This window comes from Talpa europaea (assembly GCF_964194135.1).
Source record: "Talpa europaea genome assembly, chromosome: 7".
Lineage (NCBI taxonomy): Eukaryota > Metazoa > Chordata > Mammalia > Eulipotyphla > Talpidae > Talpa > Talpa europaea.
The window spans coordinates 133,509,577-133,536,277 of record NC_140074.1 but is presented as its reverse complement, the minus strand read 5'-3'; the positions used below and the strand labels follow the sequence as shown (position 1 = coordinate 133,536,277).

Below are 26,701 nucleotides of genomic sequence, written 5' to 3'. Positions count from 1 at the left end.
CCGCGACTGCAGGATGCAGGCCGGGTCCCGGCCCCCGGCTTACAGACGCAGACGGCGCAGAGAGGTCAGGTCCGTCTCCCAACGCGACCCAGCCGAGAAACAGCAGGGCTGGGATTTGAATCCGGTTCTTTGGGACTCCAAAGCCTGAGTCATTAATGGCACTTGTTGGTGCTGCCTCAATCGAGGTCACAGTGCCCACGGCGGGGACGCCGTGGCGTCCGGAAGACACTTCTCTGCCTGGGGCCTCAGCTCATTTTTCACTCTAATCCTGGAGAGGCGGCCTGAGCCGGGAGGAGGTGGAAGAGGACCAGGAAGGGGCCCGGGGTGGACAGTTTTCACTCGAGTCCCATCGCTGCGGCTGGGAGGGTGGCCAGGGTGCGCGCGGAGACGGAGCAGCCCGAGCGGCGCAAGGCTGCTGTGCGCTTGGAACAGGCAGCCTGAGGCCGGGTCTGCGGCTGGGCACACGCGCACCAGAGACGGAAGACTTAGTCCCCAAGACGAGGAAAGTATCTTCATGCTTTGATGTTATTTTTGAAATAACATTTTGTATTAGATTAAAAAGTTGTTAAATTTAATGTAACCTGTCTCTCTCTCTCTTTCTTTTTTCTCTTACTAAAAGGACGGGGTGGAGGGGGCTCTTGTGCTGTATTTGACTGGACAGCTCAGCTCGGCCGGGGCTCAGCAGGGCAGTGCTGGTGCCTTAGTGAGGTCACGGGTGGCCCTGCCGGGCCCTGCCGGGTGGGAGCGTGCCTCCTGCGGCCAGGGACGTGGGCCTGACTGAGGGCAGCCTGTCTCGTGACCCTGGAACTCCGGGGCTTTGAGGCCAGTTCCGAGAGACAGAGGAGTGGAACTGCCAGCGGGGACAGTGTCCTTCTGGTTGGGGGAGAGGCCCCTCCCCTGACTGAGAAGGGGGGATAGGGGCGCACCCGGGGGCCATGGGAAGAGCTTACGTTCTACGTGGGCGAAGGCGCAGAAGGGTCCGCGGGGACAGCTGCCCGACTGCTGCATGTCGTTGCACTTGGTGGATTTATAGATCTGGTGGGCAGAGCAGAGCAGTCAGGCTGGGACATAGGAACGCGGACGTGGGAAGCTCAGCCTAGCAGTCTCTTCCTCCTCCATTCCACACCTTCCCCAAGCCTCCCCACCTTCTTACTCAGACCCCAAGACAGACACTGCCACCCCCATGCCAAGGCCGCCCTCTCTTCTGGGTGCAGGTCCGAGCAGCCCTGACCCAGGGGCCTTCCATGCGCTCTTTACTCCTGGTCTCGGCCATGGCTGTGACCGCCAACTGTGCCTCTGGGTATCCAGGGAGCCAAGATCTTGGCCCACACCCACCAACCCCAAGGCATGCTGGGTAGGATCTACGCTGAGCCTAACTTTCCCACCTGCCATCTGCAGTCCGACAGGCGCTGTCAGTGAGTATCTCAGGGTTCTGGCCTCTGCAGAGCTAGGGGCAGGGGCGGCCTGTGACTCCATGGACCCCCACAAGGTCTCAGCCCACTGACACGGCCCAGGCCGCACATTGGGGCCAGTAGGTCAGGAACTGCCCTAGGGAGGTTGCTGGCACCCTAATCTAAAACAGGGCGGCCAGAGGGGCATGCTCATTTTTAAAACCCAATCACTGGATTGTAAACATCCTGAGTGGTACAAAGGTGTGAGTGGCACACCATGCCCAGTCCAGTCCTCCCTGTCAGGGGGCCTGTGGGAAACAAAACTGGGAGCAGAGGGTCTCTGTGGGCCCAGAACAGGGAGTTCCAACTGAGGGAGCAGGACTCCTTGAGGCGCCGTGCAGGGGAGCCTGTGGCTGTGCGCCCTCTTCCAGGACGGTGGCAGGGAAGGTCCTGCCAGATTCTGCCCAGACCCTTGTTTCCCTCCTCACTTCTGAAAAATGATAAGCTAGGCCACCCGCTGCCCGCCAAAGGCCCAGCCCCAGCCCGAGGGCCCACCTCCGGGTGGAACTGCTGCTCCGTGCGGGTGTGGCAGTACTGGCAGGCGTCCCCGTTCTCACACTTGCCGGGGTCTCCCCACTCATCCCCGTGTTTTACGTTTGGACACGGAGACGACCTGGTCCCGGAGGGTGGGGTCAGAGGGAGAGAGATTAAGATCTGTGGGAGGCCAGGTAGACCCCGCCACAGCCCCTCTCTGGCCTCCCTACCTGGCAACACCAGGTTCAAAAATAGAGAGTAGCTGCAGAGGGAGGGTCATACTGAGGCTGGAAGTCGGGACCGTGTCTTGGCCTAGCCTGGTGGCGTCACCAAGGACAGTTTTATTGCCTTTGGCCAGGCCCTCCCACCAAGCTGCAGCCCAAGGAGGCCCCGCTACAGTCACGACACTTTCCACAGTGTGGGTGGGCCTAGCAGAGAGCCCTTGGGATAGAACTGGAGGTACCTCAGATCATCTGAACCAGGCAGGCTCCCCTATCCTGACTACTCCCCCTTCCTCTCCGTGATCTATGATGCCAGGGCTGAGAGCACAGAGGAAGCAGCCCCCACCAGGACCCCCCAACCCCCCAGGGCTGGCCTACTTTGATAAAGCACCTGTATTTGTGCTTCCGGGGGCTCCGCCGTCGGTCCTTGCTGTTGTGGTAGTACGGGCAGGCATAGCCCTGGCGGCACAACCTCGGGGGTTTCCTGCACGGCTCCGTCTTATAGTTGCCCAGCACGTAAGTGGTCTCTGCACAGGGGCCAGAGGAGGGGTCAGGCAGGTAGGGCAAGGGAAGCGGAAGGAGAGGTCCCTGGGAAGGGGCCCAGGAGCTGAGGCTCCTGGGAGAGGCAGGAACAGGGACATTCCTCATGGGGCAAGGCCATGACGGACCCAGTAGCGAGGCCACTGTAGAGACACAGCTCACAGGGAAGTGGGCATGTCACTCACACCCACGCAGGAGCACGCATGTTTCCAAGCCCCCACGGGGCATGGGCAGCAGCAGGGGTGACGCGAGCAGTGCAAGGTGTATCTGTGGAAGCCCCCCCAGAAGGCTCCCCCCAGTCACGGGGATATAAGGTGGGGTAGAGGTAGGGGCTGGGGTTGGAGAAGGCACAGCGGCTCAAGTCCAGTCCTTGGACAGCCTCAGCAGGGGTGGGAGGGGGCCCGGCCATCTGTGTGGCCGCCTTTACCTTGCCACCGCGGCTCCTCACTGAGGATTTTTTCTATCATGGCATGGCTCGCGGCCCCAGCTGACTGGCCCTCGACGCTGCTGCCCTCGACTGTGGTCTGGCCGTTCTGCAAAGCCTCCATGGCCTGGAGCTCCCTGGGAGGGGAGGCGAGCAGGGCGGGGGTGTGGGTGAGCTGCGTGTCTCCTGCACCACGTGCACCGCTCCTCGTGCGCTCCCCAGGCCACACCCGCAGTCATGGCCCACCTGATGTCGTAGACCGGGGAGCGGAGGTCATGGGGCCCGTGGGCAAACGCACAGTGCAGGCCGTTTTTGGTGCAGTTGCCTTTGGAGTCCGTCTCGTGGATGCAGATCCCAGTTTTGTAGTAGCGCAGGTGGTACCTGCGCTCGGTGTCCCCTGTGGTCCTGTGCAGGAACGGGCACCTGCAGCACGGCAGGGGAGTCACTTGCCTGTGCCCTGTAGCCTGAGCTCTGCCCTCCCGTGCTTGCTGAAGGCTTTGCCCTCGGCCCCAAGGGGGCACTGCTGGTTGAGTCAAGGAGGCCGGCGGTGATGCCCCGCACTGGGAGCAGAACCTCCCACCCCCGCCAGGAACTGGGGAGCGCCCAGAGAGGCCCTGGCTGCCCTCTGGGCAGGAGGTCCGAAGGAGCCCAGTGTTCCCACTGCAGCCGCCACTCAGCAAGTCCTCTCTTAGCAACTTAGCCAGGGCCCAGGGGCATCCTGGAGATGCTGCGGGGGAAAGCCTGTGCAAGCAAATGCTGCCCAGCCCAGAGGTCCCATGATGGCTTCTCACAAGGGCTGATCCTGCGAGGGGAGGGGGTGCGGCCATAGGCCGTGACTTCTGTGAGAAGAGCTGCTACAGGGGCATGCAGTGAGCTGCATCCAGAGAGGCCCTGGCTGCCCGTCACCACCTCTGCAAGGTCAGTAAGTGACAAGCAGCGTTGAGCGTCCCAGGCATGCCGCCTCCTTACGTGCATGTTGCACCCGTCTCTCCCCAGAGCTCTGTAGTAAACATCTGGGGGATCTGAGGAACTAGAGAGGCTCTGCCTCGAAAGAGCCTGCCCAGCTGGAAGGGGGTGGGTGAGCGGGTGGTGGTGAGCTGGGGAGGGGGTTCTTGAGAACTGCACAGATGAGGAAAGAATGCGCAGGGAGCCACTTTGGTTGAGATGTGGCCCTCAGGCTTAGCGGGAGACAGGCCTGTGGAGGGTTTCCCAAAAGCAGAGCAAGGGGAAGGGTCTGCCCAGAGGATGCCAGGTTGGAGCCCAGGTCCAGGCCATGCAGAGGCGGCCAGGCTGGAGAGGCCTCTCCCACGCCTCCAGGTTTCCTGTGTCCCCTGGCCTACTTGGAGGACATATGGCCCAGGGAACGCGGGGCTCCCGTAGAGGCAGGCTGGGGGGGGCGGGGGGCACTTACTCGTCGCCCTCCGGGCAGAGGCCAGTGGCCTCGTCGTACTTGGTGCAGTAAACGTCGGGGCTATAGTTGAAAGTGCCGTCCCGACGACGGATGGACCGGCGGCGTCGCTGATTCACAAAGTGCCAGTGGAAGCAGGTGTAGGGCCGATGCTGTGTGCATTTGTGTTGCACGAAGAGCGGACACTGCTCCGTGCGGAACTCCTTCAGGTACCTGCGGGGAGAGCCCCGAGCCAAGAGTTAAGTCCCTCTTCCCAGCAAGAAGTTAGTTGCCACGTCCCCCAAGGGCCCTGCTCTGGGTGTGTGTTCCACGGAGACATCAAAGCACAGTGCAGAGCCAGACCTCGGGGTCTGTTCTCTGAGCCCTCTCTGAGGTTCCAGGAGTGTGAGGAGCCACTCCCAGCTTCCCGTGGCATTCCCTGCGGCCCACACCCACCTGCCAGTCCCCAGAGGCTGCACCCATCTGTCACAAGGATGGGCCTGGGGCTCCGGGGTGAGGGCCGACCGCCCAGGTCACAAGATGTCCTCTGGACAATAAATGGCTCCCAGACATTCCCAGCACTCACCAGGCAGGTGTGCCCTGACCCCAGTACTGGCCTGACCCCAGTACTCACATGAGTGCTGCAGCAGTGGAGTGATTTGTAGCCTGACTGACCTGGGGACTGGGGGGGAGGTCTCCTCCCAACCATCATCTCTCCCCTTTGCCCTGAATGTTAATAGCAAAGACACTCTCGAAACACCCAGAGAAGGGAGCCAGACCCACTTACCCCATCCCAGAACACACGCGGTGTCCACTAGCTCTATGTGTCCACGTAGGCGGGCTCTTAGGTTCAGGGAGGGGCAGGGGAGACAAACAGGCAGTGCAGTTGTCTATTCATTCTCTGAAGCCCTAACGTGGGCAACAAGCTGTTTGACAGAAGGCATTTGAGGGGCCTCCCTAGTGGCGCAGTGGTTGAGCGCTGGGTTGCGAAGCTGCCCGCAGCCTCTGCAGCGCCGGTTCGATCCCCAGTCGCCAGGCGAGGCTCCCACATGGCACACAGACCTCTCCTGCCGCCCGCTGCTCCCCTCAGCAGTGTCCTTCGGTCCTTCTGCCTGCTCTGCTCCCCGCTCTGGCTCTGGTGAATTCTCTCACCCTCCCACGCTTCTGACTGTACCCAGTGCTTGTATAAATAAATAAATAAATAAATCTTTAAAAAAAAAAAAAAAAGGCAATTGATGCCAGCAAAGATGGTTCTAGAAGGTGAGGGTGTGTGCAGAACCTAGCAGGTAAGGCAGTCTCGCCAGTGTCTTGAGTGCCCACTGGGCACACGGAAGGTGTGGGGACAGGTAAGGTCAGGGACAAGACTTTCTTTAATGCGAATGAAGAGCTGAACCCCCACCCCCACCCCCACCCCCCATCTTAAGTGTGCAGGTATGTACTGGCAAGGAGAGGCTGGGGCAGGGTGCTCCCCAAAGGGCACAACTAGGGTGAGGGAGTAAGTGGCAGTTAAGCCTCCAAATCCAATCGTGCTCATTCAGCACATCTTTACTGAGCACCTACTAGGTGAGGGCAGTGTGGGCACCGAGGACACTGATGAGGAGCAGGGCCCAGCCATACCAGGAAACCCACATTTTCACGGGCGCTTACAAGCGAGGTTGTTCAGGCTCTGAGAACCCAGAGGAGTGTCCTTGACCCAGGCTGGACAGAGGAAGGTGGAAGGAGGGTGAAGAATGTGGGGTGTTTCAGGCAAAGGGAACACCATGAGCTTTGAAATGGTATGTCTGGGTCCAAGAACTTGAAGTGCCTTTGTGGGATACGAGAGGGGAAAAACTGAGGTGCAGGAGAAATGATGAGGTGAGGCATGGGAGGAGCCCAATTTTAGGGTTATTACCACAAACCCCAGGCCCATTCTGAGACACTGCACAGAATTCAAGAAGGCGAGGGCCTCAAGCTTTCCTGTCTCCTGGGCACTGAACTGCGATACCAATCCCCCAAACTAGGCTGGTCCCTCTCGTGGGCAGCGCCCTGACTGTTCCTGCTGAGACTCACTCAGCAGATGACAGGTGGGAATGGCAGAGGGCACTGTGGAGTCCGGGGCCAGGAGCTGGATGTGGTCAGGATGGGCAGATCACGTACAGGACACTCAGTGAAAGAGAAATCTCAGATACACCAAGTATTTCATGAGAAAACTTACAACTGACCTATTGCGTATCTGAATTCTGATCTAACTGGCACCGTGTTTTTATTTGCCTAATCAGGCATCCCTGAAAGCAGTGCCTGTTCGGTGTCAGCCCTCCGTGACCACCTAGGGAGGTGGGAGAACTCCCCTCAGGGGAAGAACCCTAGGATGTGCTGCCCCTGGTTTGGGCACAACCTTGTCCTTTTGGAGAAGGTACTGGGCAGCCTGCCTACTTGCGGCAGCCATGTCCACAGCGCCACACATAGATGCTGTGGCTTGAGGGCACGAGAAGCAGGGATGCCAGAGAGGACAGAGGAAACACATCACCTCATTTTAAGCCTCTTCATTTCCACCCCATTGCCACGGGTCAGGAGCCTGGCACCTTCCAGTAAACCTGTCTCTTTGCTTCAGCCCTTCCCGTCCAATTTACACTGCACAGGGCTGTGCTCGTCCTGGAGCTCACAGTGAAGGGACTTTCTTAAACACCTTCAGCAACCCCAGGAGCAACTGATGAGCACCCGCTGCTCAGCCTGGCGTTCCAGGCTCAACGTGCCTTTCCGCCGTGGCTCCCCGGTTCCTCTCCACGCCAGCCGCGAAGCTGGAGTTCTTGGCGTTTGGCAAACAGAGCTGTAACTTGCCTAGCGTTCCTGTCCCCTTCCTTACCTGTAGAAATCTGTCAAGGCTGAACTCAACGACTGTTCCGAGGCACCACCTCCATGAAGCCTTCCTTGAGCTCTCAACTCTCCTCCCTGCCTGCCCTTGTCCTCAGGGGTAAGTAATCCTCTCCAAGTGTTCACGTCACTCGTCTAGACACTTAGAGCCCTTACCCTGCACTGCATATTAAAATGTGTGTACTTTTCTCTACTAAATTACAAAGTCCTGAGAGCAAGCATCTAAGAAGTCACCACAGTGCCTTCCATGAGGCAGGGTTAAAATGCCAAGTCTGCCGAATGACAGGCCGAGTCCACAAGGCAACACTACAAGGCACCAGCAGGCAGGGCACTGAGCACTGGAAGCCACGTCCTTCCCTTGTGAAAGGCTCGACAGTGCAGAAAATGGTCCCTGAGGGAGGGGGCAGACTTCCCCGCAGGAAGCCCGCATGGGGGAGGGGCTGCGTGACCCGATCTTGCGGGAAGAGCGCCCACTTTCAACCCACTATGACCAGACGAGGCAAGAGTCTAAACTTGTGCGTAAGTCACTCAGAGCCGTGCCACCGCGACCTGAGCGCCGGAAGGGGTGGCTAGCCTGCCCCTCCTCGCGCGGCCCCTCCAGCCGGTGAACAGGCAGCCCGGGGCCCGGAAGGCGAGGAGACCACGCCGACAGCCGCGCTCCTATTCTCAAGCACTGGGACGAAACCTCAATTTCCCGTGGAAATGCACTCCCTGAAGCCCGACCCGTCGTGCCACCTCACAGGTTTGAAAGCACGAGAGCTAAGAAACCAATAGGCTGAGGCACACTCCTCAGTTCAGCCAACTCTCAGGAAACTCAAACTGTGGGGTCTAACCAAGAAGGGGGCGAGAGGGGACAGGGCCATGGGGCTGAATTCCTCACACCCCCACCTCCCAGAAGACCCACCACGCTCGAGGGTAAGCGCCGAGCGGAGAAACACAGGCTAGCGTCCCCGCGCCGTCTCAGGGGCTGGGGTGAGTCAAGATCCGCGAGGCCCTGGGCTTGGCTTGGCGGAGAAAGCCACCCTTTGACCCGCGGGCGCAGCAACTGGGAGCGCAGCCCCCTGGCTGAAGAACAGTCTCTGGAGTCCACCCCGCTGGGGCTGGCTTCGCATCAAAGGTGTCCTTCCCTCCTGGGACATCACTCCCTCGATCCTACTCACCGTCTATCTGTAAATGTTAAATATTGTCATGAGAGAAACAGCCACTTTACGAAAGAATTTGGAGAAGGGCGAAAACCACCCTCCATCCCACTACAAATAACAGTAGCTTTCTGGTAAATTTTCTCCCCGTACCACACTGCTAAACTGCTTTGCTAAACTAATACTTTAAAAACTTTTCAAATCAGGAACTCCCTGGTGGCACAAGGGGTTAAGTCGCAGCACTGTGAAGCTATCAGCAGCCACTGCAGCAGGAGTTTGACCCCCAGCCAGGCTGCTGACCAACACGGCCCAGCAGACCTCTCCTGCCGCCCCGCTGCTGCCCTCAGCAGTGACGAAACAGGAGACTGTTAAGATGCCTGACAGGAAAACCTGGCAAGTTTGGAGACAACGGGGAGCAAGCAGCTGGTGCCCTAAAGCGCATCTAGCTCCCCGCTGCCAGAGGAGGGGCCAGCACAGCCTCCTCAACTCTACCTGCCCAGCCGCCACTGGCCAGCTCCTCACCCTGCCCAGCACACCACACTCCAGAGCAGGGTCAGCCAACTTTTTCTGCAAACTTTTTCTAAAATACCGGATAGGGGGCCTGCCTGGTGGCGCAGCAGTTGAGCGCTGGGTTGCGAAGCTGCCCGCGGCCTCTGTGGCGCCGGTTCAATCCCCGGCAGCTCCCCGGCCACCAGAGGAGGGTCCCACATGGCGCGCAGACCTCTCCTGCCGCCCGCTGCTCCCCTCAGCCGTGGACTCCGGTCCTTCTGCCTGCTCTGCTCCCCGCTCTGGCTCTGGTGAATTCTCTCACCCTCCCGCACTTCTGACTGTACCCAGTGCATGTGTAAACAAAACAAACAAACAAATAAATAAAAAGATGCCTCTATTAAAAATAAATAAATAAATAAAATACCGGATAGTGTTTTAGACTTCGAGGGCCAAACCGAGATGTTCTGTACCAACATAATGAGAAGCCAAATTTCCACAAATTTTTATTGATGAAATAAAAAATAACTGACTACAAAAAAAAAAAAAAGAAAAATAAAGATAACTGACTACAATGTTTGGTAATACAGTCTAGTGGAGAGAATGGACTTTTTTTGTTAGTGTCAAAACTGCACTCTCCACTTGCCACAGAAAAGGCGATGCAAAGCTTCAGAAGGAAATGAATCAAGTTCTGGGCATCCAAAACTCTCCTTCAAACACTTTTCGTCATGAAAATAAAGAAAATTCTCTTCTCAGAACCCCATCAACGAGGGCAACGCAGACCGCTGCTTCTCTCTCGTGGCCTTTCCAGAATCACCGAGTACCAGCTGAAAAACCTGTTCAAGATGTCACCTTACTGTTCACACGGCTGCTATTACTTATGGTACATGTTCTGTAAGGAGTTGGACAGCGTTAACTTCCCATCCTTAGTACGTGAAGAAGTCGGACACACCGATTTCCTTCACCCATGTCCTTGTTGGTGACTCCTCGATGCTCACTTTACCACCTCCTGCAAACCTTCTTGCTCTCCAGCTATTTATAGTTCATCCCACCACGTCAGCATCCCTAGAAAATCACTCTCATCATTAACCCCTATTTCAAGCCCTTAGACAATTTCCAAATTCTAATCTCTGGGTTTTTCAGTTTGACACTTAGTCTTTCTAATCTGAAATTTTTATATAAGTGAGGCTAAAACAGGTTAGCTTTGGCTAAAACAATCTGGCCTCGCCTTTGCTGTTCTTATTAATGTCCATTCTCCTACTCATCATCCATTTATGTAGTTCACATAAGAAAAAAGAGCAAGCTATAATAATCTATCTCCTAGTAGAGTCACAGAGTTGGTCAATAATTTGCAAGTTCTTAGGCTCCACTACAGTCCTACTAAATTAAAATCTGGGACTTGGCCTCAAAATCTGCAATTCTAAGACAAATTCCACAGTTAATTCTTAAATAGACTAAAACCTGAGAAATTGTTTAATTATAGAAAATTTGTCTTATACTGCTTGTCATTCATCTGACTAGTGGATGTTTAATATTTGCGTAATGCAAAATAAAATCATACATTAACAAAGTAAGAAAGGATTTTTTGGGGGTAGGGATAATAAAATCTACAAAGTTGTTGATTCTTATATCAAAACTGATTGCAAATATCGAGCTGCAAATGTTAGTGCTGACTCTGAATAAGATTTTACATTTTTCATTTTTAGAAATGTCTTTCACATACATAGGTGCTGAGTGCCAACCTCATCCCCTAAGCATGATTTTGAGTATGTCTATTTCTAAGACATTTATAGATTCTATTACAGTTTGCTACTGGCCTTTTAATCACTTCCAATGTAAGTTTTGATATAAACTCCTTAGTTGGATCCTAAAATAGGGGCATTTCTTTTGCAGTCACACCAAGATATAAAATCACTGGTAGAACTGTAGTGTGTTTGAAATCATAGCGGGGTAAATAAGTATAGGAATGAGGAATCATCCCCGTTTTAACTTTTGACAGCACAGGAAGGCAGTTTGACATAATTTATAATTTAGTTAGTGTTAAAATTACCTCACTGCAATATAAGGCTTACATATAAGTGATATTCTGCTTCATAATTTCAGGGTGAATTCATAAAAAAAAAGTTACCAAGTCTACAGCAAAACTAATTTCCAGAGCCATTCAGTTGATTTCTCTCATCTACTAAAATTTCAATCCCGCGTCTCCCTGATGGCGCAAGGGGTTAAGCACCACCGCACTATGACGCAATCTGCAGACTCTGCAGCACCGGTTCCACGGCCAGGGAGAAACCCACATGATGAGACAGACCTCTCCTGTCTTGTGTGCTGCTCGCCTGTACCCCAGCTCTTGTATGCATAAATAAATAAATCTTTAAAAAAATTTTTTTTCAATCTCAGCCCTGAACTGAAAAAACTGCAAGAAAACGTTACTGCTAAGTCATCAAACTGTTGTATAGTGGGATGTATCACAATACCCAGCATCTATTTCTGACAAAAATTCATGGGATTGATGGTTAAATCCCCAAGTTCTTCACTGATCCAAATGGTTCATTAACAAATAATAGAGTCAAGCATCCTGCCAAGTGCCTGCTGATGAATAACACAATGAATAACCACAGGCTTTAAGCACCTTACACATTCATAGGCTATAAACTTTGTAAATTTGTTCATTTAAGACTTTTTCTGCTCCACACATTTTTTTTTTAAAGATTTGTTTACTTATGCATAGAAACATGGGGGGGGGGGTGTGCAGGCCAGAGGTGCGGGGGTGGTGGTAAGAGGATTCACCAGAGAGCAGCAGGGAGACAGGAGAGGTCTGTTACCACATGTAGGTCAGCTTCCTGGCCAAAGATCAAACTCAGGCTGCAGTGGCTGAGACAGTTTGATAGCGCTGAGACTTGAACCCCTGTGCCACCGGGGAGGCCCTCCACACATTTTCTTACCATCACCACTTGTAACTGATAGTGTTGCCATTAGCAGATCATACTTTAGGTCGACTACATCAGCATTTTCTCAACTTTCTGGAGACCATCCTCAAAAGCTGCTATTGTATCTATTCAGAGGCCAGCACCTCAGTCACTTGAAAGGTAGCCTTGATTCCAGAATAACTGAACAGTAACAGCAACCTCTGCTGACTAATCAATGGCCAAGGAAAACTGCAGGCAGTCACTGCCTCCTTCTTTGACTATTTATGTTGCTCCCAATGACATCAACATTTTGAGAAATCGTTCCTGCTGAAAGGCTGACACTCCTAAAGCAGTTTGTTTTCTCTGGACACATTTCTTCAGCTGCTGCAAGCACAATTTACGTAATTCAACATCAGTAAATGGTTGACTGACAAATGAGCCAGTAGGAAACTTACTTCAGTTGTCACCTCGTTTTCATGTTGGTGAAGAAGTTCTGCTGCGATGACCGGAGTCCCTTTAAAAATGTCCCAACTTTTCTGACCACTGCCTTGCTGGCAGCTGGGGGCACTGTGCTGCTGCTGAGAGTAACAACACTGACATTTTCCCTACTGTTTTTATTAAAAATAGGCCTACTCTGTAATTCCTAATAATCCACACTGCACTGCGCCCTAAAAGCATGCCATTCCAAGCGGACGATGAACTCACACGCCATGGTGGCGGGCTGCTGTCCATGGCACTGGACAGCAGGGCAAAGCCTGAGACTGCCACGGACGGTTTCTGCTACAATCACTTCACTCTGAGGTTGGCTATGGTGCTAAAATATCCAAATCTGTAAACCAATCAGCATGGATTGCAATAAAGCTTTATTTATGGATGCCAAAATTTGATTTTCATGTGTCATAGAAGTGAAAACCACTTCTTAGCTCCTGGGTTACACAAATGCAGGTGGCGGGCTGGATTTGGCATGTGAACCGTAGTTCGCCGACCTCTGATCTGAGGAGCTGGTATTCCCCAACACACCATATGCTCCCCTCACCTCTCCGTACTTTCCATCCATGTGGGGTTCACTCTCCGACTTTTCTGGGCTCCCTGACTGTACAGTGGTTTAATCACCAGCCCCCCGCCCCCCATATTCTCACTGCACTGTGAGAACACAGCCAGTTTGGCCCTAGCACATTTCAACTGAAATACTATGCCAACTGCTTTGTGTATAGCTCTGTCTATCCAAGTGGTACATGCCTTGTCCACAGCAGCTGTGTGCTAAGAAGCAATGCTGACCTCTGAGTTACATGCTTCTGGAAATTCAGAAACCAGAAACTTCTTCATGGTTAAGTCCCAAGTTTATCATCTGCAACATCTTATGAAGACATGTATGTAGAATAGTCAGATTTGTATAAAGAGGCAAACAAGCAAGATGTTGCTGCTGACAGCATCAGGAGAAGTAATGAGAAGACAAAGTGCTGCGGCCTGATAAAATGCAGTATGAACAGCGAATGGAGACGTGAGCCCAACAAAATGGGGGTAACAGACTGAGCAGATAGAAGACCCCCCACCCTGGATGTCCCTTAACCTGGAGGTCACGGACAAAGTGTCCGATTGAGGGGAGCCCACTGAGCACTCGGCACTCAGTCTTGTGAGCCACTCACAGAGGGTGGCAGAAATCTGGCAACTAGAAATATAAGCCCATATCCCTAAGAAGCCACTAGTGTTCAACTTTATCGTAGCCAATTTTATAAAAACTGAATTTTGCCTTTTTAAAGCTATTTATAAAGCTTTATCAGAAATAAGATCTCAAATTATAAGAAATAATCCTATTCTTAAACATTCTTTAAAAAAAAAATCTTTATTGACATCTAACCATGATATGAAAGGGTTGTAAACTAGCAAAGAAAAACCAACCAACCAACCAACCAACCAACCCACCCACCCAGAAACCACTGGAGAGTCCATTGTAATAACCAAAGGCTCAACGACCCCAACCTGTAATCCGCTAGTCTCTATACTCATAGTAACCCTACGGCCATTTTTTTTTTCTTCCCCACAGATAACTCCTAAAAAGAAATTTAGTCACAGAGATCATAGTTCATAGCTTATCAAATATTCATTCTTGGGCCTCCCCTGGTGGCGTAGCGGATGAGCGCTACATTGCAAGGGTGCCCGCAGCCTCTGCAGTGCCAGTTCGATCCCCGGCCACTGGCAAGGGTCCCATTAAAAAAAAAAAAAAAAAAAATCATTCTTTTAAGGGTTGAGAACTTTTTTTTTTTTTTACTTCAGGGAGAATAATATATCATATAAAGAGATTAAGAATCTTAAATAAATTATCCAAGTGTGTGTGGCACACGCATGCGCAGACACACACACACACTCTCCTTACAATGCTAGAAAATCTTTCCTTTTTGAAAAGCTTTAGGTAAACTACTAGCAGTTCTAGATTCAATGTTAATTAGGAGATAAATACACATTGTTTTGACAACAAACATAACCCAGAAACCATATAACTTTGTAATAATAACCACCAGTGGGAGTTAACAACTAAAAAGCCAGGCCAAACAAAGCCAAAACTGGAGGTTGGCAAATAATTGGATGATTCTGTTAAAGCAGTGTATGGCTACAGGGATTTGGCTTCCAAATCTTCTGAAATGATCCTGCTTTAGAACATTCTCTCTGGCAGAAAAAGCTCAGAGAATATCATTCCCTCAAAGTAAGTATATAGTGAGTTTCTGAGTGTGTCTGAACTTTTAGGGCAGCTCTGATCTTGTAACTGGCTTTTAGCCAAGCAGCAGAAACAGTTAAACCTTAGAGGTGTATGAAGCCCCTAGCTACAGACTCTCCCCACACACAGGCCCATACAAAGGATGCCTCCGCAACAGCACTGCAGGCACTTAAACAAGCATGGATGTTGAGGTCCGGGAGCCTCTCTCACTGGCAAGTTACTTCGGCCCCTCTTCACTGGGAAAGATCTGACGCCTGGGAGTTGTCCTGGCCCCAAGGACTAACAAGAACTGGATCCTACTTTCTCACTCCAAGGATCCTGGAAGTGCTAAGAGGAGAAAAAGTTCAAGTGAGAGGTCAGTCATAACACCGATTTTGGAGAATACGTGAGTAGTACTAAAAATCCTAATTCATTCTTTCCTAGATAACAACTTGATTCAAAGTCTTTCTGTATATAGCTGGACTGAAATACCTCCAATTTGAACATTTTCTAATATATTAAGTTTAAATGATGTATTATTTTGTGCAGTGGATCCATTTAGAACACAAATCAATCATGAAGGATACAGGCAGTTTTGATGGAGGCTACACAGAGATGGCAACTGAAGAAAAAGTCCCACCCATGTGGAAGAGAGGCGTGTGCTCTGAGGACAATACTGACCCACATGTGCCCGAAAAGCCAGAGAATGTCCCTTAGTGCAGAGGTGGCTGAAGGAAGCCCTGGAGTAAGGCTGCCGAAGGGGACAGCAATGCAAATGACAACAGTAACTTGGGTCTTGTTCAAATATAGGTAAGAACAGCACTTACTGTGCTAAGTGCCAGGAGCTGTTTTAAGCACTTTGCATGTATCAACTCACCTAACCCTCATACAGCCCCAGGATACAGGCACTATCCACATGAAAGTGTCACCCAAAGCGGAAGTCACTTGCTCAAAGGCCCACAGCCAGTAAGAGGCAGAGCTGGGCTTCAATTCGACAGTCTGACCCCGGAGTCAGTACTTGCCACCACAACTGCTAACTATGCTTTTCTTTATTGAGCTAAAGGAAAAACAAGAGCAGCAGCAAATATGTATATGTGAGTCTCTAGAAGCTGTTTAAAATATGTCAGTTTTTGACAGGTCAAAATTGTAATACCGTTAAGTTACTAAAAGTAATAATAGAAATGTTTAACATACTGTATATTTAAAATGCATTTTAGGTATTCATTATATTCTTCATTCAACAGTAAAATTTACTATCAAATTTAAGTGTTTTTTCTTTTTTTTTAATATAAGTAGCTGTCTAACATATATGGCTGAGTAGGTTTGATTTATACAAATACTCAGCTACCAAATACCTGGTACCTCTTATCAGGAGAAATGGCATAGAACAGATATGTTGTTACCAAAATTAAAAGTTTAGATATAAAAACTACTACTTCAAACCACTGAGTCATAAAAGACCACGATAAACTTTTTTTTATCAGCCTCTTCTTTTCTAAGCATAACTACTTTTCTTCAACAGGGGTAGCAGCTTTATGAACGGCCAAAATTTCACAGGAAGGTAGGAACATAGGTTTTCCCCTTCCTCATTAGAAGTCATTTTGTTCAGACTTAGGGTGGCCATACGGTGTTTCAAATACTCATGGGAAACAAATGAGTCGAACATAAAAAGCAAACTGTGATATAAAGAACAAGGAAAAAGAGGAAAACATTTCAACAAATTTAGATATGACGTGATGATACTGTCACAGGCCTTAGTATCTTCTTTATCACCTAAATAAATTGAGCCACCAACAGGAAAAGGTCACCTCACAGAGAATGCTATGAGATTTTTAAGTCGCTAGACTCCTTTCCATCTTCTCCTCCTCATCAGTTCTTGATACTGCTGTCAAATTCTACACACTGGCAAAGAAAAAAGGGGTGAAAGTTGAGGAATTTTATAGAGAAATAGTAAAAAAGTTTGTGATTACAGCCACTGATATCATCTTAAATGCCTAAAACATGATTTATCCTTCAAGGATGCCCATGTGAGCATTCAAACCATCATTACAACACTGAAGGAGGGAATCCTACATTTTAGTAGGACAGCACCTTCTCTTCTACATTCCACCCACCATGGGAAGTAAACACAATCCATTTTGCAAAGGCATTGGGGACAACCTGCTTGTTCCTCATAGTGAGCATCAGTTCCGATAAAGCACAACTAATATCAACTAGGAATCTCAAACTTCACTTATCTCAAAAGCATCTTCGCAGACTTACGGCATCGGGACACTCATCTAAAATGGGTACATGGGACTAAGTCACTGGGAAGGCTGGGAAAAGGGCACTCAGCTTTTAACAAAATGCAGGCTTTCCTGTACTGACCTGTGCTGTCTGGCCATATTATCTAATGTCCCTCAAGTAATAGGGGCTCCAAACTCTATGCACTCAAAGGGTTATCTTTTCAACCCTTAAAAAAAATGAGAGGATGTCATTTACACAACATAAAAATTTACCATTTTAAAGTTTACATTTCAAGGATTCTTTTTAAAAAAAAAAAAATTATTTAAGCTTACATGAGCTGGGGTGTAGGCCAGAGGCGTGGGAGGGTGAGAGGATTTACCAGAGACAGAGTGGGGAACAGAACAGGCAGATCTACTGAGATACACTGCTGAGGGGAGCAGTGGGGAGAAGGGAGAGGTCTGCTGCGCCATGTGTGTCAGCTCCCTGGCTGGGGAATGAACTCATGCTGCAGTGGCTGCGGATAGCTGGATAGCTTCAAGGTGCTGAGACTTAACCCCTGGAGCCACCAGGGAGGCCCATTTCAAGTATGTTCACCACGATCTAATTCCAAAACATTTCCATCACCCCCAAACCCATACCTACTATCACATGCACTGATTTTACCCCCAGTTTCTCTGCAGCTATGTCTAGTGCCCATGCAGGTTTTTAAAGATGGTTGGGTGGAGTTAATCTAGAGAGTATTTATCTATATGGTAAGAAAACAAAAAAGCTTCAGTGTCCAGAAAGATAATGAACTTAAAATCTTGACTTTTTTTTTGCAATTAAGCTAAATGTAATTTTTATATATTGGCTAAGAATAGCAGAGAAACTTACATTCAACATCCATCTTCACATAACACATTAGTGTGCCCCAAATTCATCCAAGATGTTAAAAGAAGGGAAGACAATCTATAAGGATTAGCCATAACTGTCCATAGTTGCAATTTCAAAATATAGAAGATGTTTATGTAGGGAAACCTCCTTTAGTATCAAGCATAGCTGGATTAAAAACACAAAACATGAAAAAACGTAATCATTATGTAAATATTACCCTACTTGGGAAAATCATCCCTAGGCCAATTTGCTACTGAAAGTAATGTAGCTTTAAATGCAACTTTACTTCTATCGCTCTCCTGACCTAGAGTCTCCTAATGAGGAAACAACCTTTAGGCAAAGGTCTGGCGGGAAAGCCTGCAGAAGTATGCTGCTCAGGCTGCTGCAGTGCGCTCATGACCTACGTGCGCGCATGGCTTCTAAGACACACAGGAAGGAGACCTCACCTTCAGGCAGCAGGGTGTTGAAAGCGGGAGGAAGTAGGTCCACGAGGGTGTCTTGCTTTTGTGCACTTATCTGGGGTGCTATTTCCACAGAAGGAGCTCCTTTATAGAGTGTGCCCAAGATGGATTTCTCTAAGTTGCTCTCAGAGTTGTCCAGCTGCCCTCACCAATAAGTCACAGTCTTTGTAGGTTGACAGAAACCACCAGTCAAAGCAGATGCATATGGATTGTGGGGAAGCCTTCTTTAGTATCTAACATAGCTGGATTAAAACAAAAAAACTTAACCATTAAGCAAATCTTGACTTTAATCATTAATTTAGATTATAGCAAATATTAGCTAGGTGCTAAGCTTGAGTCTATCCTCAGCATGGGCGCTTCACACTTATTAATAGGGATTCTATGGGTTTGATAAGAGGCCACAGTGGGTTCTGAATTTTTGTCCTGCAAGGAGTCAGTTCTTTTTGATAAGCAAGTAAACAAGATCCAGAAATAGTTATTGGTAATTTAACTCATTCTTACTGACGTTGTTAACCAATGCTTCCAGTGCCTTCCTGTTACACAACAACTTGTACTATGGTAATGTATTTACAATGTTATTGTGATTTGCAATAAATGATTTAAATACATATTCATTTCCTTGACTTCCAGAATACAATCAAACACAGTCAGGTGAAGTTCATGACATTTATGTAAGTAACAAATTTGCCTTGAAATAGTTATTTATGATAGTACTGCTACATTATGCTTATTTAAAGATGCCCAAGAAACAGTCCTAAACTAAAATGCCCGGGTAGATGAGACTTTAACGTTATTTCTTCTCCATCTATAAGAACTCACCCAGTGGTCAGAAGACTCAAACAAAATTTCGCTAAACTAGAATTTTGTCTTCCTTTAACACAAGGGTATTAAGAAGTCTCAGAATCAGCTACAGTTTAAAAAATCCAAAAATGATTTTATCTCTTTGGGATTTATTTCCCTATAAAGTCAAAATAATGAGGTCAGAAACCTGGGTATCTTATGTGGCTGGTTTTTCTCCCCAACTATACACTTACTAATATAATCATTATATTGTAAAAAGCCCAAAGTTAACTAACCTTGCACATACATTTCAGAATGTAATTGCTCCAAAATTTCCCATTCTTAAGTCTGTTTGTTCTTTTTTTAATAAAAATGTAACGTACAAAATGGATTTGTTCTAAATGAAGCTGGATTACCTACTGCGAGGTCACGTGATTCTGTTCTTGGAAGAATACTAACACACTCACACCAGCATTTTACGAAGTGCTAATCAAATACCTGGCATAGTACAACAGAGGAAAATTTGCAATCATCACTTTCTAAAAGGGTTGGATTCCTCCAGTCTAGCACACACGCTTGCTTCACCAATTTGATGAGAGGATTATTTACTTCAGTTTCCCTTAAAGCAAGATGGTTCAAGAGTTCAGGGAAGGCAGCACTCCCACTGCCCACCTGTGACTATGCAGGTGCTTCTTTTCACCAACTCTCTCCCTCTCAGGGCAGCAGCCTTCCTACCTGTACTATGCCAGGGCTTCTCCTCACTGACCTCCCTCAGTGGAGGCCGCTCTCCTCATGGGCGCCTGCCTGCAACAATGCAGGCCTCTCTGAGCAAACCTGTTCCTTCAGGGCAGCTCTTCCTGTCCGCTTGTGTCTATGCAAGTGTCCTTAATTCTTCTGTCCCTTTCCCTAATAAACCTCCCCTCAAAAAAAAAAAAAAAAAAAAAAAAAGTTCAGGGAAAAATGCCAACAAAATAATCACCCTTCAGACTATGTTATGAATAATCATTTTGGTTTAGGAAAAGGGCTCATAGGCTCATACCCTAAGACTTTAGTTGTGGGGCAAGACGGTAAAGTGCAAGAAGGCACACCTATGGGAAGGCAATTTTTGCTTTTGGTGGATTCAATTGTGTTGCCAAGATTGTCTGCCATTATGATCACTGAGACTCAATTTTAATGCAAGTTTCTTCTGGATTATTGCAAAAATGAATTACATCATCTCAAATAATAGCAGGCACAAAAACCACAAATTTAAAGAAGACCTAAAAGGTAAAAAAAAAATCTTGACAGGTAACAACACTAAAAAAAAGGTCTATATCTGTATTTAACAATGGGATCAATGTAACACATGAAGTCATATTCAGTTTGGAACAAAATCTGGAAATTCATGCTGCAAGAAGATGAATGAAACAATGCAAGGCGGCTCCAAATTACATAGCGAATCCTACAATCAAAATGATCTTGTTCCCTCATCCTCAAAATCAACAAATGGATTCACCTTAAAAAAGAAGAAAAAGAAAAGAAAGCAGAGCCAACAAGTGCCCTGACGCTCCCTGTTCCTCAGGCCTGGGGTGGTAAGAGGATGAAGTTTTCAAAATAATCACTTCAGGGCCTCCCCGGTGGCGCGGGCAGTTGAGGCCAGCGAGGGTCCCACATCCTCCTGTCTCCCCGCTGCTCCCCTCTGCAGTGTACTTCGTCAGTCTGCCTGTTCTGTTCCCCGCTCTGACTCTGGTGGATGCCATCACTCTCCTGCACTTCTGGCCTGTACCCCGGTTCTTGTATAAATAAATAAATCTTTGAAAGACAAATAAATAACCACTTCAATCTACCCAGGAAGACAACGGATTTCCATCTCTGATTTTTAGGAATAAAGACATAAACACACACACCAATGAACAGACAACAGGAAATAAAGAGACGGCAACACCTACAACTTCCAACTGCGCTCCGGCATCGACTGCTGCTGATTAAGCCTCTGCGAGCGCCAGGGTGACCGCGCTGCACCTGCCCCACAAGGGCAGATTTCCAACCCGAGAGCACCAGGAGGACGACGACCCAGATGCCGACACTCGCACCGCGGCTGCCCGCCTCACCTAGCAACCCCGCCTCGACGAGACGCCCCCCAGGCCCCCGCGAGCTCGCTGACACGGCGCGCGAGCAGCGGTGGCCACGACCCAGACTCACATCCCTCAAAATGTTACAGGCGTTTTACTGCAACGGTGACCCCGGCAACGAGGCTGTAACTGTTACAGGGCAGCCCCGATACAAAACGGGGTGCCTGACTGTGGGTCCTCGCCAGCATGGGATTAGCTCAAAACATCCCTTCCCCCTAACCTAACTAGGTCCAAATATGTGAAGTTCGCCCATGTCTGAACGGGGACGGCACCACCCAACCTGACCGGACTCTGGGGCAGACCAGCTCCCCCAAACCCCCGGGGCACCGCGGGCGCCAGCGAGGCCCCACGGCCACCGGGCCACGTCGGGGAAGTTAGTCAACAGGAGTCAGGCCGCTGTGCACAAAGTTTCACGTTTTATCCGCTAACAGCAGAGAACCTCAACAAGCAGCTCCGCTTCCCACAGCCGCGGCTGCCAGCCCCGACCCGGCTTCCCCCCGGGCCCGTCCTCCGAGCGCCAACCACGGCGCCCCTGCCTGCCTCTCCCTCCCGCCTCCCGGGCCTGGGCTCGGCAGGGGGCGTCGCTGGGCGGCTCTGAGGTGCCGACTCCGGGCTCCACATGTCAGAGCCCGGCACACGCAGGGGCGCTGCCGGGGGTGCCCGTCCCTCGGGCGCCCGTGGGGAGCCGCCGCTCGCGGGCCCTCGGGGCACTTCGCAGCGTTTTGCTCAGCCGGAGGGGCCGCCTGATTCGTCCGTCTCCCCCAAAGCACCTCGCTTCAGGGCCCCGCAGGGACCTGCACGTCCCCACCAGTCCCAGAGAGGCCTTCCAGCTCCCTGGCCGCAGAGTCAGCATCTGGGGCTCCCTGTGGTGCCACGTCTCGGTGGGGCCGAGGCCACACTCGGACCCCCCGGCCCCTGAGCAGGGCTGGGGCGACGGCTGAGGGGGACTCAGGCGGGAGCGGCCGCGGCGGAGCGCGCTCGGGCCTCGGCCACACAAAAGGCCTCCCGCGCCCAGGACGCGGGGTCGCCGGTCGGGGACTCACGCCAGCGTCCTTCGCGGGCGGCGCTCGCGCCGGCCCGCAGGCACCATCCTGGCGGCGCCGCGGACGCCTCACGCCCCGCCAGGGCCCGGGACTGTGGTTTTTCGGTCTGAGGAACACTTAGGCCTCGAAGGCCCGGCCTGAGGTGTGTGCGCTCCGCAGCCCGCGCTCCCGCCTTCCCCACTCGGCGGCGGGGACCGAGTTTCCCGCCCCACGGCCCGACCAGAGCTTGGTGGCGGTAGGAGGCAGTTGGGACCGGCCCCAGCAGGTTGGAACCGGTCTGGGCCGGGCCGGAGGAGGAGGAAGGGGGGAGGGAGAGGCCGCCTCGCGCTCTCCCTGCGCGCGTGACTCACGCTGGCCGCTGACGTCAGGCGTGCGCGCGCGGCGGGGGGGGCTCTACGTACGTGTAGTGCTGCGGTTTCTCGGGCTGTGCCTGCAGCACCTGAGCGGTAGCGGCCGGGGGCGCCGAGGAAGCTGCGGAGCCGCCGGGCCCGGGGCCCTTCGACATGGTCCTGTCTTCCTGCCTCTTCGCCGCTCCCCTTTTATTATTCAGTCTGCGCGGTCCGCGCCGAGGACCCAGTGCGCCTGCGCCGCGCCACGAGAACGTGAAGACCCCCCGCACGGCAGCAAGGGCTGCTGGGAGTTGTGGTCCATGCTTCGACTGGAATTTTACCGTCGGTAGAGGGTTGCTGCCAAAGGAAAGGACCACAATACCCAGGGGTCCTTGCAGACGGTGTCCCGGATGCCGGCGGCCCGAGACGGCTTGTGGGGATTGCAGTCCGCCGCGTTCCTCGCTCGTACGTCGCGTCTTCAGCTTCATGGGGGAACCTTTTCTCCGAAACGGAGCCCCCGGAGTGGAAAGGTCCCGGGCTGGGGAGGCCCTGCCGACACCCGTGAAAGAGCTCCAAGTGTAAATTCCCTTTCAACAGTGTCCACGGTACCCCGCCTCCGTATTCAGTGCGCCGTGGGCTCGGTTCTGATGCCGGCCCCGAGCGATGCTGAAGAATCTGTGTGGTGCGTTCTTAGATCTGGGCCTCTGTGCTGCGGGCCCCTGGAATTCGCCAGCCTCCTCCTGACTCTGCAGCGGCATGGGCCTCCTGGGAGGCGTGAAGGCCACGCTGCCTGCTGGAAGGCAGCTCCAGAAGCTCTGATAAAGAAGACGACGCCACACAGCCCTCGGGTCTCCCGCCTGTGCTGAGGCTCCATAATCCTTCATCAGCCCGGCAGCCTGGAACTCCACGACTTGGCTCCCTTCTCGACACCTGGCCCGACCAACTTGTTTCCAGTACATTAGGGGGCCAAGGGAGAATTTAATCTCCGTCTAGAATAGTCTCGGGTACACTGGCAAATTGTAGGGGTATTGAGAAACAAATCATAGGATCCAGGAGGGCCTGGATTTGGTAGCGGGTGCGGTTTCTAATCCAGTCCAGTTCCCTTTCTTTTTAGAGAAATACTTCATCCCTCCCCGCTTCCTAGCAGTCAGCCAAGTTCATCATTTGTGGTCTTTGTAGAATAAGCCAGATTCCCCCACACCCTAGGCGTGTGATTCCGTAAGCTTTATACAAAGGTCTTTAGAGCTGTTTAACACTTGTCATTTAGCTTTGTTTCCTCTATTGGATTTATTGATATTTAAATCCATTGTTTTTAAGACTCGTATTTTACTAGGTAGCATTATGGTAACTAGGAATCTTCTCATTAAAGAGTTCGAATAACCTTAGGGATGAGGGAGTGTAGGGTGAATGGAAAATTGTTAGTGTTTCAGAATGACACACACTTAGTTCTTACTAACCTCACATCAAAAGCCAAATAGTCTACTACAAAGTTGAGAAATTGCTATTTCCTAAACAGGCTAAATCAATTGTTTAACTACTAGGGGCGTTTGAAGATGAAAAATTCCAAGAGTATAAACAATTGTAGTGTATTACTTTAATCCTATTAGTAAGTCCAAGTAATTGGTTTATATGTTATCCCCAAAATACCCGAGTGATCTTAAGTGATACCATGAGCTTCAGGACAAGTGTGTACTGGCAGAAGTGGGAGCGATCATCCAACGGGCTTCATTTACAAGAGGAAACTGAAACTCAGAGAGGTTAAGTAACTTGCACAGAGTTACTCAGCAAGTTCTGACAGAACAGGAACTAGGACAGTAGCCAACACTGCTGCCTCGCATTCTACATTATTTTGATTGTTTAAACTTTTCCTGCATTGCTTTTCCTCCCCTGTAACAACAGAATAAAGGAAATCATATGACTGCCAAAGTATTTCCACTAATCATCCTTAAATAGATGAATATAAATCCGTATCTACCTTCTCCTCGAGCAGTTTTAGTTTTCCAATAATTAACAAAATGGAAACAAACAAAAACAGTCTCTCCTGTCGAGGGCAAGAGACAGTTCTGGATTTTCCTAAACAAAACTTGGAACACAAACATCATTCATTTAGGTGCTTGTTCCTTCTCCAGGTCATTTAAATAGTCAGTAAAAAGATGAAAGTATTTTATAGTTGCATCCCAGAATATCTGACAGCCAGCTAGACAGGTTTTTACCAGCTCTGAGAACAGGACAAGAGTCTCCAGCCTAGTTTCGGCATGGCATGAGAAAGCTTCATTTCCTCCTGTACCCTAAACATTGGGCAGAATTAACAAAAATTAACATTGATAAAAGTTATCACATTAACATTTAAATGTATAACGAAAACATGCATTTTTAAGATTGAGAGGTCTGCAGTAATGAATTCAGAGCTAGGGATTGAGCCAAAGCAATTTTACCATAGTTGCTTTTTCCAACTATTTTTTCTCTATTGCTATCGAGAGGGGACTTTTGGCGTGACAAGTAACTTATTTTTTTTTTTAAGATTCACTTATTTATGCATACAAGAGCTGGGGCACAGGGCAGAGATGCTGGGGGTGAGAGGATTCACCAGAGACAGAGTGGGGAACAGAACAGGCAGACTGACAGAAATACACTCCTGAGGGGAGCAGCGGGTGAGACAGGAGAGGTCCGCTTCGCCATGTGGGTTTCACTCTGGCCTACCGGGGATTGAACTTGTGCTGCAGAGGCCATGACTGCTTCATAGTGTGGTGCTTAACCCCTTGCACCACCAGGGAGGCCCTGTGACAAGTAACTTTTTAAGTTATTTGTGTAAATGTGCAAGAATTCTCTGAGTGAAATGTCTATTTACCTGATTTTGCCACTTTTTACTGTAACAACTTAAACCATTTGTCAACCCAGAGGTATGAACTATTGAGGAAATACCCATGGCTCTATTTCAATTTTCTGAGCCTTGTTTCTTTTGTTTTTAAATTTATTTATTTATGCATACAAAAACTGGGGTACAGGCCAGAGGTGCGGGGGGCGGGGGAAGAGGCTTACCAGAGACAAAGTGGAGAACAGAACAGGCAAATTGACTGAAATACGCTGCTGAGGGGAGCAGTAGGTGAGACAGGAGAGGTCCGCTGCGCCATGTGGGTATCTCCCTGGCTGGGGATCGAACCTGTGCTTCAGTGGCTGAAGATACCTTCATAGGCAGCATCTTAACCCCTTGCGCCACCAGGGAGGCCGAATTTTCTGAGCTTTGTTTGGCTGGTCTTAACCTTAAGCTTACTTTGGTATTTTGTATACCTTAGTCGGCTGAAGAACTGGATATTGCAATCCATCCAAGACATTTGTTTAGGCAAAAGTGAGGATTATCATTTTCACACATTTGTCATGTTTCTTCAGAAGTAATATCTGCCAGGATGTATCATTAAACACATAGTTAATTCTGTTGTCTTTACTCTTGAAGGACATGAAATACAGTTTTAGGACGATTGCCTTTGTGATTGTGGTTATTTCCTACTGTTGAATTACACAATTAAAAAACTTGTTCCTTAGTAGGGTCCTTCTTCTGTAAGTATATTGAAATAACAAAGCATTTTGTGATAGCCTAAGAATGTAGAGAACAGTTCGTATAAAATCTTTAATTGACATTTTCTTTTTATCTATTATTGGCCTCACCCCAACAAACAAAAGAACTGCTTTTTGGTGAAAATGTACATGTGTGGCATATAAAATACCTAGTAATATAACATACGTTACTGAGTTCTCATTATCCTCTACACTACACACTTAGTCAAAATGTCAGTGAAAACTAATCAGGGAACATATTTTACACTGGAAAATATTTACAAAAGTTTATTTAAAGTAACCTCTCCTTCTCCTGCATGCCTTTAGCTTGATACAAATAAGATTAGGCGCCTGGCCACCCTGAGTCTTAAATCCTAACAGGGACCAATGCAATTCATTTGCATTGACTTTCTATTGTAGAGCTTTGGAACCAAGGGAAGGATCCAAACATAGCTCCATTTTATCCAATCAGAAGAGCCGCTGAGTGCTAAACCCTGATTCGTCCATTCCTCTTTGCATTCGCCCAATCAGCGGGCCACTTTAACAGCCAATCAGCAGCTTAGATGTTCACCAATCAGGGAACGGGGCCGAAGCACGGCCTTTGTGTCGGGGGATGTCAGCGCGTCGGCGAGGGCGCCCGCCAATAGAAAGAGTCGTTGGTGTATGCAAATAAGGGTCCTATGACGCAGAGACGCAGCGTGAAGCGTGGGTATAAAGCCAGGCGCATCGGGGGGGTTTGGAGCGCAGAGCTGTTTG

At 49.8% G+C, this 26,701-nt stretch overlaps 1 protein-coding gene across 2 annotated transcripts in view; it reads right to left on the bottom strand.

Moving 5' to 3' along the window:
• UNK (unk zinc finger) overlaps positions 1-22,569 on the bottom strand; it is a gene marked incomplete at both ends in the record, with an annotated part of 29,638 nt that extends 7,069 nt beyond the window's left edge. For both annotated transcript variants that reach the window (XM_084238248.1, XM_084238249.1), the window contains 7 exons: positions 951-1,035; positions 1,947-2,064; positions 2,538-2,673; positions 3,114-3,247; positions 3,357-3,533; positions 4,522-4,731; positions 22,466-22,569. In XM_084238248.1, the coding sequence (XP_084094374.1) occupies positions 951-1,035; positions 1,947-2,064; positions 2,538-2,673; positions 3,114-3,247; positions 3,357-3,533; positions 4,522-4,731; positions 22,466-22,569 (964 nt within the window). The remainder of the gene's footprint in view (positions 1-950; positions 1,036-1,946; positions 2,065-2,537; positions 2,674-3,113; positions 3,248-3,356; positions 3,534-4,521; positions 4,732-22,465) is intronic.
• Positions 22,570-26,701: the final 4,132 nt, after the last annotated feature.